Source organism: Danio rerio, chromosome 19 (assembly GCF_052040795.2).
Source record: "Danio rerio strain M-AB ecotype USA chromosome 19, GRCz13ab, whole genome shotgun sequence".
NCBI classification, from domain to species: Eukaryota; Metazoa; Chordata; class Actinopteri; order Cypriniformes; family Danionidae; genus Danio; species Danio rerio.
The window spans coordinates 42,731,511-42,744,664 of NC_141039.2; the positions used below are offsets into that span (position 1 = coordinate 42,731,511).

Consider the following 13,154-nt stretch of genomic DNA (forward strand, 5'->3'; position numbering starts at 1 on the left):
TTTGGACCCACTTTTGGTTATATTCAGAATTTCAGACAAAACTTGATCACTTCAGGATTCTCAAAAATAACTGTTGTCTTACAGTCTTATTGTGGCAAAGAAGCTGGTGCTAAGGTTTGGGAAATCAACAGAATCCCCATCATTTAGATCTTGGCTGGACGAATTAACTACATTAGCACATTTGGAAAGGATTAGATTTCTTATGGCAAAGAAATTGAAAAAATTTGACAAGATTTGGTCTCCTCTTCTCCTCTATCTTGAAAGCGTAGATTAAAAATCCAGATGGTGAAGGTCACACCAACAGTACTGCATAAGCTTCAGTCCCAGGGGTGGGGTGGGTTTTAGGGGTTAGATATTCTGTTTTTTTTTTCTCAACTATTTTATTTTATTCTATTACAGATATTATTATTGTTTTTAATTTAGATTTTTACTTATTTTTATGTGTGTGATATTTAATTAGTTTATTTCTTTTTTGCAAAAAAAAAAAAACTTGAGATGCTGAAACATTTGCTGTAATGTTGTGCAATGCAATGCAATAAATATCTCAATAAAAAAAAAAATTGGTGGCAGTGAGCTGGAGTTATTTTCTTATATTTGAATATTAAAGATGCAATTTTTAAAATTGTTTTCATTAAATATCCTAAAACTACTAGAATAGTGTTATATATTTTGTTGACTCATGTACTTACATTATGCCAAAATTTTACAATAATATATGAATGACTAGTATACGGTGTACAGTACCTGACAAAAGTCTTGTCGTCGATCTCGATTGTAAGAGCAACAAATAATAACTTGACTTCTAATTGATTATATGGAATAGTGGCAGATGGTAGATTTTTTCAGATGAATCATCTATTGAACTGCGTCCCAATGATCACAGATACTGCAGAAGACCTATTGGAACCTGCATGGACCCAAGATTCTCATAGAAATCTGTCAAGTTTAGTGAAGGAAAAATCATGGTTTGGGGTTACAATTCGTGCGATTGATTTGCAGAATAGATGTCAACATCAACAGTCTGAGGTATCAAGACATTTGTGCTGCCCATTACATTACAAACCACAGGAGAGGGCAAATTCTTCAGCAGGATGGCGCTCCCACTCATGCTTCAGCCTCCACAGTTCCTGAAAGCAAAGAAGGTCAAGGTGCTCCAGGATTTGCCAGCCCAGTCACCAGACAGAACATTATTGCATGAAAAGCATGTCTGGGTAAGACGAAAGAGGAGGCATTGAAGATGAATCCAAAGAATCTTGACACACAGTCCTACAAGAACGCTTTCTTTGGCATTCCAGATGACTTTATTAATAAGTTATTGCAGAGATGTATGGATGCAGTCCTCCAAGCTCATGGGATTCATACTCAATATTCATTTTTCTTCCACTGCAGCATGACTTTATACTGGACATTATTTCTGTTAAATGACGAGACTTTTGTCTAATAAAAGGCAGACCTTACTGTCCTAATTAAATAATTATAAGTCAAGGGATGATCATATTTTATTTTGGTAAAGTAAGCATAATCTAGAGGCCTTTGCCTTTCATATAAGCCACTTCTGATGCCAAATAATCAACTATAAGTTAAGTTATTAGTCTATGACCTCTTTAGCACAAAGCAACAGCTGAAATGATGTGCTATTTAATATCAAGCATTTTTCAGCATTTCTAAGAGAATCTCATACTATACAATATTGCACATACATACTGTGGTAACACTTTATGTTGATGATCCATTTGAGTATTAGTACTGTCTGCTTAATATGTTGATACTGCTCCTTCAACAGATATTTAACTGACTATAAGAAACTTTGCAAGTACATGTAAACTAACCCCAATCTAACAGTCTACTTGTAATCTAATGAGAATTAGTTGGCATGTAGATGCAATGTAACTTAAATTCAACACACAGACCATCAAAATAAAGTGTGACCCATACTGTATATAATATTTAGGTCTTGGCTATGGAGGCCATTTCATGACGGCCTTTGCTTAATCAGTTTTCAGCTATTTTTTTAGTAATAATTACATACCAAATGAAAACCTGCCTGTACTTTTTAGCATTCACTATCCCATCAACACAGAATATTGACAACAGCTCTGGCAGAAATGAACTCCAGTATTTTTCATTCATTCCTCCTTCTTTCTCTAACTCTTTCTTTTATATATCTTAAACAATTAGACCTAAAAAAAATCCAACTAGAACCTAAATATTTGAGAGGGTGCTCGCTGCAGAGCCATTTGAGAAGAGCTGAGCTCCAGCGAGGGGGAGCATGAGCTGTTGCTCCTCCTCCTGTAAGCTGTTTTAATGCGTACACCAACCCCACCCCTAACCCTACCCCAAGTGACATCACTCGTAGAAGAAGAGCAAAAAAGGTGGAGCTTAAGCTCCCCCTCGCTGGAGCTCAGCTCTCCTCAAATGGCTCTGCAGCAAGCACCACTTGAAATATTTTGGCTGTATTTTAATAAAGAGAACGAGAAGTAAGATATGATGTAACTGGGGGACTAAAACCTGGTTTATACTCTGCGTCCGCTAGTTTGCTTGAGTACGTGTGGCGAATGTAACATCATCGCAGAGTTTGTAGAGGTTCACTTTGGGTGCGCGCGACATGATTTAGGCTGGCAGAACGCATGATTTCTTTTGAGACTCGAGCGAACAGTGCGCCACATTTGATTTGAGTATGAACCACTTTTTGAATAGATTTTGTCTGAAATTCGTACGATTGTACACATCTTTATGATCCGTGATCTTAGAGATAACAGATGACCAATAATTCTTGGCTAGAAATTGCAACAGCTGTGAGAAAGTAGGACAGTTTTTGTTAAAAGGTTTGGAAAAACCTGAGTGAAGAATTTGCTAAAGCCTAAAGAGGCCATGGCAAAAGTGGAGACCCAGGCACACAATTACAAAAACATGTTTTTCCACCATTCATAGGTTTTACACTGATGTAAAATTACAATTTTGGATTTAAAACAATTTACTAGTTACAAAACTACAATTAAGGAACAAATTATTTCTTCGATAACTGGAAAGGAATATTGAAAGCTATCGGTTTACAATATACTGATGCCTGTTTTTTTAGGCTTTATTGGTGATAAAGGTCAGGAATATTGGACTATTATCGCCTTTTTAGCATATCAGTATAGAACAGCAGCCAGACAGTAATGTGTGAATTGTGGATCGGGCTAAATTTAAAAATAGCATCAGTGTTTTTTGGTAAGTGTACTTTTTTTTGCTTTTATTCTTGCCATAATAGCAAACATATTTGTAGATCAACTCATGTTCTGTCGTCATTATTATTTTAATAAACTTTAATAGTGTTAGGACTGTGTTGTTTTGTGTTTTGGTGTGTTTGATTTGTTTTAGAGGGGGCGTGCCTTCAGCGCACCTGATGCTGGTCAGCGCCCTTATTTAAACCCCAGCAGAGAGTTGTCCATTCACTTGGCTGTTGGCCGGAGCTGTGCTCCAATTTGGGCATTATGCTTTGTTTCGCATCCATACACTGACAACACTTACTGCATCCATTCACTTGCTTTTCACACTGATTAAATATACTGATACTGATGTTTTGATTATATTATTTCAATTGTGTTAAATAAAACTGTCCGAGATCTGAACAAAAGCAAGTGATGCATCGAAGTTTGATTAAAAAAAAACCTGGAATGTTTATAAAATCCTTATAATCATTTAAATAATTTATAAAAATAATAAAAATAGTCAGTTAAAAAATATTGAATGATATTAATGATTTGACGTAGTTCCTGAAAACTTTCTACTTCTCTGTTTATCCGTGTGATTTTACGGCCAGTTTCTTTTGACAGCCCCCTGTCGTTTTAAAGAATACCACACGGTGAACGTGGCAAGTGACAAAGCCTTGTCTGTTTAACGAGGTGCGCGCGCAGTCAGCGGAGGTGTGTGATGCGGAGCCAGGGGAAAATATATATTCAGCTTACGACTTTTGCACAGGATATGAAATGACTTATATCATGACATGAGATTTTTTTTTCATATCTCCTAGCCATATATGATACTAACAGCATCAATATGTAATATATGCCCACTAACATCCACCTCTAAATGTAACATTAAATTATCAAACATGTTGTTATATTCATGATTGATTAAAAAAAAAAATTATGCACTAAGCCAAACGTTCCTCTCACTCAGTTTTTCACTGTGTATATGAATTATTTAAAGCACAACCTTATTATTTAAAGTGATCTGTTTAGAATAGAAGTTCCTCAAACAGGAAGCACAATCCATAATTTGAACCGCAGGATAATAGTGTGAAAAAGCCAGATAGAAGCACTTCATTTTGCATCCAGTGCCTTCAAAGAAAAGGGAAAGTGAGAAGGATGAGGAAAAGGAAGAAGCAGTTTCATTAAAGATTTATGCATTCTGTCTAATCTTTCAACAACACTGGCCAACAGGAGCCGGGCAATCCCTCACGTCAAGCCCATTCAGCTGGTGAAATGAAAAGCAGTTGTTAATTATCAGATGATGATTGTGCGTGGCCACCAGCGAAGATGCCTCGAGGATCATGGTTTTCTAGGTCTCAGCTGGTTGTCAAGGGAATGCTTTATAGCACTGGCTCTTTTAGATACTATTAGGATCATATGGGGCAGATTTTTATTTCTTTTTCCTGTAATTTTTGTTATAGGTTTAGTGCATTTACGGGTAATGATTTAAAGAGGATACATTTAGGGATGCTGCCGGCCATCTGCTTTAAAGCACAGCTATTACAGACAGCAAAAATCAGGACTTGTATTAGAAGTCCACTATACAGTATGTTCATTTTTTATGTTTATATTTTTGACTTGTAACATGCTGCTTAATGTCTTTTTTTAAGTTATTTTCTTCATTTATGGGTTTAATATAAAAGCTTAAAATATCTGACCAGTTATTTGTGAAAATCATGAAAATTGTTTTAATTACTTTAATGCAAAATTGTATTTCATTCTTATGAAGTAAACGTAACCAGTGTGACCTAACTCATCATGTCCATGTGAAAAGGTCTCAGATTTAGTGTTGGTTGCTTATTATTGAATCATTAGTTCATGTAATAAGATTTTTTAAATGGTAATTTTATTTGGTTTTGTTTTATGCTTTTTGATTTATTTTATATGCTTTTGTTTATTTTTTTATTTATTAATTTTAATTATAATTGATTTTGTTTATTTTGTTTATTTATTTATTTTGTTTTGATTTAAATTTAGTTTGTATATATATTTTTGTTTAGTTTTTTTATTTAGTTTTATTTATTTATTTATTTAATTAATTTAAATTATTATAATTAATTTATTTATTATAATTTTGTTTATTTTATTTTGTTTTTATTTAAATTTATTTTGTTTGTTTTTTTGTTTTGTTTTATTTATTTATTTTATTTTAATTAATCAATTTATTTATTTAAACTATTATTATTTACTTATTTTATATTGGTAATTAATTAATTTATTTTGTTTTAATTAGAATTTATTTTGTTTATATTTTTCATTTTGTTTTTATTTTGTTTTGTCTTGTTTTGTTTTATTTATTTATTTTATTTTAATGAAATAATATATTTATTTTAATTGTTATTTAATTTTTATTTTGTTTATTTATTTATTTTGTTTTGTTTTATTTTTTATTTTGTTTTTATTTGATTTCATTAGCTTTATTCAATTTATTATTTATTTTATTTTCTGTGTATTATGTTTATTATTTTGTGCATATTTTTCACTTTTTAATTTAATTTAATTTAATTTTTTCCTTCATTTTATTTTATTTAAATAATTAATTTTTTGTGTGTCATTTTGTTTTCAGTTTTTATTATTTTAATTTAATTTCAATTTAATTCATGTAATATTTGATAGAAACATTATTTAATTTTTATGTAATATTACATTTTTAATGCAACTTATTTATAAGCATTATTTAATGGGATTTTTGTGCTGTATTTTTGCATCTCAATACCCATTGTTATATGCAGATGACCAAAACATGTTTTTTATGTGCTTGTCATAACTCTAAATTTGCTTTATTATTGATGGCTATTATAAAAACCAACCAGACATTTTTTTTATTCCATCTTTCAGAACACCCACCATCTAGTTTAGCACATCCCTCTCCACACTAACAACACACATCTGTCCTGTTCATAACATACGCATGAATCTGCGTTCACTAAAAATACACCCCTGCTTTTCAAATGTCAGTGCTTTATTTTCAGAGAAATGTCAGCTTCTGTGAGGCTGTTTTAGTGTTGTTCCTGCAATATGTTGCTGCTATGTTTTTTGCTGGTTTGTTAACCATAATGTTGTATGTTGTTATTATTAATTTCTGTTTAAACAGACACTGAATACAAAAACACTGGATTTTTGTTTAAAAAAAAAAAAAAATGTTTTTAGAGTTATGGATTTTCTAGTTTTTGTTTTTAAAATGTAATTTTTTTAAGGTTATTTTAGGGCTAGCTTTTAAGGCTTTCCTATGTTTTTATTATTATTATTTTTTTTTACTTTTTGGATTCTCATGTGTACTGTTGTCCTAAAAAACAAACAAACAAAAAAATCTTACATGTACTGTATAGCACAACATTTTGGGGGTTTTAAAACCTTGACTTTTCCAATCCGCGGTACCTTGAAAATGGTTATCGTCCCATGCCTACATACAGTTTAAAAAAAAAAAACAATATTGCATTAAAAAGGTCATATTTTGGTTTTAGGGGTCTCCAACAACATGCTGACATGCGTGCAAGGTCAAAAACACTGTCATTGTCTTATAATATGCATTTGTTTTTACCTAATTATCCCAGCGACTCCCATATAAATCGTTCAGTGATTCATTTGTTCCCAAACCCCTCCTTAGCGCAAAGCTAATCTGTGATGATTGGTCCGATGACCCGGACTTTTGCGATTGGTCGGCTGCTTTCAGCACGGGACAGAGAGAAAAGCCCACCATGGCTATGAAATAGCAGACAGAGAGTATGTGAGAGCCCAATGCAGGAATGCAATGAATACAGACCAGCATATTACTTGACTCTTAACCCTAACTCAAAGTAATAACAACAGCACACATTCAGTTTTAATCCACACAGTGGCAAAAGTTGAACTATTTTAAAAAATTGACTGCGCTGTGTGTGAGGAACAGCTGATGGTGGCCATTGCAAATGCAAACAGAAGAGGATCACTAGCTCAGAAGCGCATTTAATTTGGCAACAGAAGAAGCACGCCTCATGTTTTTAACGTGGTTTTGGACACAATATGTGAACAGCCCTATACAGATTTAACCTGAGCGATACAGTACAAGCACTGATCTATAATCGTTACGTGATTACTAATGATGGGAAGTTCAGATCATTTTACTGATTCGGATCTTTGAGCCTCGTTCATCGAGATGAACAAATCTTTTTTCGAGTCATTTCGTTCATTTGGTTAAATTTGCCAAAATATCATTAAAATGCATCATTAAATTGCTTTCAAACACATCTACAACTAGCCCAAATGGTTGATCACATGACAAATAAGTCATAAATAGAATACTATAAGAAGGAGAAAATAATGATTCAGGGTTTACCTGCTCTTTTGTTTATGAAGGTATCGTTGTCTCTTTGCTCAGCTCACCTCTTCATGTCTTCAAATTTCAGTGGTTCGTTCACGTTACACTGACAGTCACATATAATCTTAACCAATGTACAGAGTCGATAGGAGCCAAGATAATTAGTTCACCTTTCGAGTCTTCTGGTACTTGAGTAGTTCGTTCATCACGTGACATAATGACTCAAACCCGAGGACTCGAGAGATGAACGGATCAATTCTTTTTCCGGCTCTAAACTCATATGATTGGCCTGTGAGGAACGATTGAATCAGACCCGATAGAGGACTCGAGAGTTGAACGGTTCAATTCTTTTTCCACCTCTAAACGCATATGATTGGCCCGTGAGGAACGAATGACTCAAACCCGACAGAGGACTCGAGAGATGAACTGATCAATTCTTTTTCCGGCTCTAAACGCATATGGTTGGCTTCTGACTTTTCGCGATGAACGACTCAAAAGACTTGAAATGAACGATACCACCTGCACAAATTTGCGCACGCGCGGATGAAATAATCACTCTCTGAGAGGACTCGTAGTTCCCGAGTCATATTAAAGATTTGTTTAAAATGAACGAATCATTCATGAACCACCCATCACTAGTGATTACAAGCCGCGCTGAGTGATTGCAACGTATAACACACAATTGAACACATACTGAATTGAACTACACAAAACAAAACAACTTTTATGAAACTTACATGTTATGATCCGGAGGAAGAAAAAACTGGTCCATATGAACTGTAAAAGTTACTGACAAAGTCCCATACAGTCTCTACTGCTCCTTTAATAGCAAACGGCCGGTGAAACCCTTAATAGGGGCTCTATAAATAATGGCTAATTTGCATATTTAAGACATTCCAAAAAAAGACTTGCAATACCAAAAATGTTTGCAAATCTTAATTGTAGCCAATCAACTGAGGAAGTATTTTCTTAACCATATTCTTTCTTTCTTTTTTCTCTCCTCAGTGAACTGAACTCCAAACTACAGGACACTCTGGAGCAAATCGAGGTTTGTGACTTTTCATTTTTCGTTCTCAGTTATAGGACGCCTATTATGCCCCTTTATACAAATTGTAAAGTCAATTTCGGCCCTACTTTATATTAAGTGGTCCTAACTAGTATGTACTTACATTTAAATTATTTATTCGTTACAATGTGCTTATTGTATAAATGTATGTTTTTACATTGTATTTAAGATTGATTAAATACCTGCATGTAAATACATCTGCACTTAATTTCTGTAATTACACATATAAATACACTGTTGATGATCCTTTACACTTTAACCCACCCTTAAACCTACCCATATCTTACCCGTATTCCACCTTAATATCGCCACAAGTGTTCTGCAATACATTTTAAACACAGTAAGTACATTGTATTCAAAGTTTGAAGTAAGTACATGGTAGTTAAGGACACTTAATATAAAGTGGGACCTTAATTTCTGCTGTCTCTAGCGTGTATAAATTTTGTGCTCAAAATACCACACAAATAATTCTTTATAAGTCTTTGAAATGGCCTTTTATTTGATCCAAATTGTCCCATTTTGGTGACTGTCACTTTAAATTCAAGTGAGATTGTGCTCTTTTCAAAAGAGGGTGGAGCTACAAATGCCTATGTGTCAGCATAGTGGGAGATTCAAAGCAGGACTAAGGCTATCTCTGTGAAAAACTGAACATGTCAAAAGTAGTGTTTCAGAAGAAGGAAGTCTATGGAGACTACAGTGTTGCTTTGTGCATCCTAAAGGACCCATCACACCAAACACACTTTTTCATTCTAAAAAACAAAAGCTGCACTGTACTGCCTTTTTTTGGTTAACAAGAAAAAAGAAGTGCACTGCGCTTTTATTTCACTAGGCAACCACTGGAAGAGCTGCGTATTGTTCATAAGCGCAGCAATTGTAATCAGTGTTGGGTTAGTTACTTATAAAATGTTGTGGATTACAAATCACTGACTGCTACTGTAAAATTGTAATCCAATTGCATTAGTAAATACTTCATGTAGAAAGTAATAAGATGAATAATTACATTACTTTGAAGTGACTTTTATATAAATTATATCTAAAAAAAAAAAAAAAAAAAACTGCAGCTCTTTCAGTTATTTAATTTTCACTGAAAAACATTTCTGTGGGTTGATCACAGCAGCCTAAGGTATCCAAAATACTTTATACTTTATATTTTTCATTTTGTTGTGTTTTATTTATTTTAATTAATTTATAATTTTATTTTAAATGTTATTATTTATTTATATTTAAAAATTTTTTTTATTTATTTTGTTTTTATTAAATTTTTTTTGTTTATATTTTGTATTTTGTTTCTAATTTTGTTTTGTTTATTTATTTTATTTTAATTAATTAATTTTAATTATTATAATTTATTTGTTTTGTTTATTTTGTTTTGATTTAAATTTATTTTGTTTATATTTTTCATTTTGTTTTGTTTTATTAAATTATTTTATTTTAATTTAATAATTTATTTATTTTAATTGTTATTATTTATTTAATTTAATTAATTAATTAAATTAGTTTTGATTAATATTTGTTTATTTAATTTAGTTTTTTATTTTATTTAGTTTTGCTTTATTTAATTTGGTCTTTATTTTATTTTATGTGCATTATGTTTATTATTTTGTGTATATGTTTTACTTTTTAATTTAATTTAATAAAATATTTCCTTCATTTTATTTAATTTATTTTATTTTATTTTTGTTTATTGTGTCATTTTGTTTTTAGTTTTTATTTATTCAATTATTCATTTTCTGCCACTTTTCCGGGGCCGGGTCGCGGGGCAGCAGTCTCAGAAGAGAAACCCAAACTTCCCTCTCCCCAGACACTTCCTCCAGCTCCTCGGGGGGGTTCCCAAGGCGTTTCCAGGTCAGCCGAGAGACATAGTCCCTCCAGCATGTCCTGGGTCTTCCCTGAGGCCTCTTCCCGGTGGGACATGCCTGGAACTCCTCCCTAGGTAGGCGTCCAGGAAGCATCCGAAAAAGATGCCCGAGCCACCTCAGCTGACTTTTCTCGATGTGGAGGAGCAGCAGCTCTACTCCAAGCTCCTCTCGGGTGTAAGAGCTCCTCACCCTATCCATAGGAGTGCGCCCTGCCACCCTTCAAAGGAAACTCATTTTGGTCGCTTGTATCCAAGATGACCATAGTTGAGAGTAGAAACGTAGATTGACCTGTAAATTGAGAGCTTTGCCGTTCTACTCAGCTCCTTCTTTACCACAACGGACCGGTTCAGCGACCGCATTACTGCTGCCGCTGCACCAATCCGGCTGTCAATCTCAGGTTCCATACTTCCCTCACAAGTGAACAAAACCCTGAGGTACTTAAACTCCTCCACCAGAGGTAAGGACTTTCCTCCAACCTGGAGATGGCAAACCACATTTTTCCGGTGGAGCACCATGGCCTCGGATTTGGAGGTGCTGATTCTCATCCCAGCCGCGTCACACTCGGCGGCAAACCGCCCCAGTGCATGCTGAAGGTCCATGTTCGATGATGCCAACAGAACAACATCTCTGTTATTCGCAGACGATGTTCTGTTGGCTTCATTAAACATGGACGTTAAGTTTTTATTTAATTAATTTAATTTTCATTTAATTTCTGTAATATTTTAAACACTGTTGTCACACAACTGTGTATAAAGCCTCTATAAAGGTGATTTTTGCATAGTAGTTCCCCTTTAAAGGACAAACTGAGAGTCTTTTATGCTGACCTCCATCTTCATTGAATCAGACATCGAGATTCTCTTCAGAAACACTGACAGATTCGACACAGCAGTTGCCCTGATGTTGACTCTCAGCATTAAATGAAGGAAACAGATGGGAAGAACACTTGAGTGTGGGTTTGCTGGTCTGATAGTGGTGCTCAGGGTCTCAGTCTGCTCTCTCTCAGGCCCTGGGCAGATGGACTGTGTGTTTATTAAATCAATTGCTGGCTTTCAGGATGTCGGTATCTGTGCTGGAGCTTCTGCTGTCACACACATACACATACACGCGCTTACATAGTCACTCATGCATTTCCCCCAGCAGTGCTGTTTGTTGACTGCGTGCTGAATGTGATTGGATGACATCCAGCCTCACACACAACTCATTACTCATCATCTCGCTTTTTTTCTCTGCTTTTAATGTATTTCTCTCTATGATATTTTGGCTTGTTGTTGTGCATTATTTTACTTGCATTTTTAGCAATAAAGAACGTTTAGAAATGATGAAATATAATTATTTATAGTAGCAGCATTATATTTTTTTATTATAAGCTTTTGTTTTTTATATTTAATTTGTAATATTTATATTTTATAAACGAAAATTACTTTATTGTATGTCTTGCAGCTTTGTTTCCAGCATTTGTTATGATTTATGTTTTTGAGTTGCAATTGAGAATTATTTTATTTTATGATAGTATAGTGGCAGCATCATATTTATGCAGTTTTATCATCATAGTCATCATCATCATCATCATCATCATCATTATCATCATTATTATTATTAATATTATTATTATTATTATTATTGTGCAGTATTTATTCCAATTTCATATTTTAATGCAATAATTGCAGTTATTTTATTTTATTTTTTATAAATATTTAGGCATTCTTTTATTTTTTTCAACAATTAATTTCATGCATTATTTTATCATTTTTCCATTCACTATATAACCATTATTTATTTATTTTTTTTACAAAATTGTATTTTTATGCAGTGTTATTTGTTTTGCCAGTATTTTATTTGTATTTTAAATATTTATCTATTAATACATTTTCTAATTTTATTTAATGTTTTCTTATTTTATAATATTTTAATTTTATAATAGTTTTATTATATATTTCTATATATTTTATTTTGGAATATTTTAGCCATTTTTTTTTACTTTAAGGCAGTTGTTCTTTTTACATTAATGAATTATTTTTATTGAATTTTATTGAGTATTTTTTTCATTCATTTATTGTATGCAGTTTTATTATAGTTATTTCTATTTTAATTATTTACTTTTATGTTTTTAAAATTGCATTTTTTATTATATTATATTATATTATATTGTATTATATTGCATTATATTATATTATATTATATTATATTATATTATATTATATTATGTTATATTATATTATATTATATTATATTATATTATATTATTGTGCAGTATTTATTCCAATTTTATATTGTAATGCAATAATTGCATTTCTTTATACATATTTAGGCATTATTATATTTTCTTTCCACAATTTATTTGATGCATTCTATCTTTTTTTACCTGCAGTATATAATTACTATTTATTTTATTTTATTTTTTTGCAAAATGGCATTTTATGCAGTGTTTTATTTTTATGCAGTGTGCTTGTTTTGGCAAATATTTGTCTAATTTTATTTCATGTTTTGATATGTAATGTTTTACTCTAAATTTTATACCGTTTATTATGTTATATTTATGCAATATTTTTAGCTATTTTTAATTCATGAGTTGTTTTTATTGAATTTCATAGAGTATTTTTTCAGAAATTTTTGTTATGCAGTTTTATTCACTTCAACTGTATTTAGGCATTATCATCTTTTTTCCCCTCATGCACTATATAATTTTTTTTACAAAA

At 32.3% G+C, this 13,154-nt stretch overlaps 1 protein-coding gene across 24 annotated transcripts in view; it reads left to right on the forward strand.

The window, feature by feature from the left end:
* Positions 1-13,154, forward strand: part of vps50 (VPS50 EARP/GARPII complex subunit) — a 305,358-nt gene that overhangs the window by 64,914 nt on the left and 227,290 nt on the right. For all 24 annotated transcript variants that reach the window (XR_015515668.2, XR_015515667.2, XR_015515669.2 and 21 more), the window contains 1 exon segment: positions 8,539-8,581. Coding sequence is in view for 4 of the 24 variants with exons in the window: in NM_001365104.2 (NP_001352033.1) it covers positions 8,539-8,581 (43 nt within the window). In the remaining 20 variants the exon portion in view is untranslated.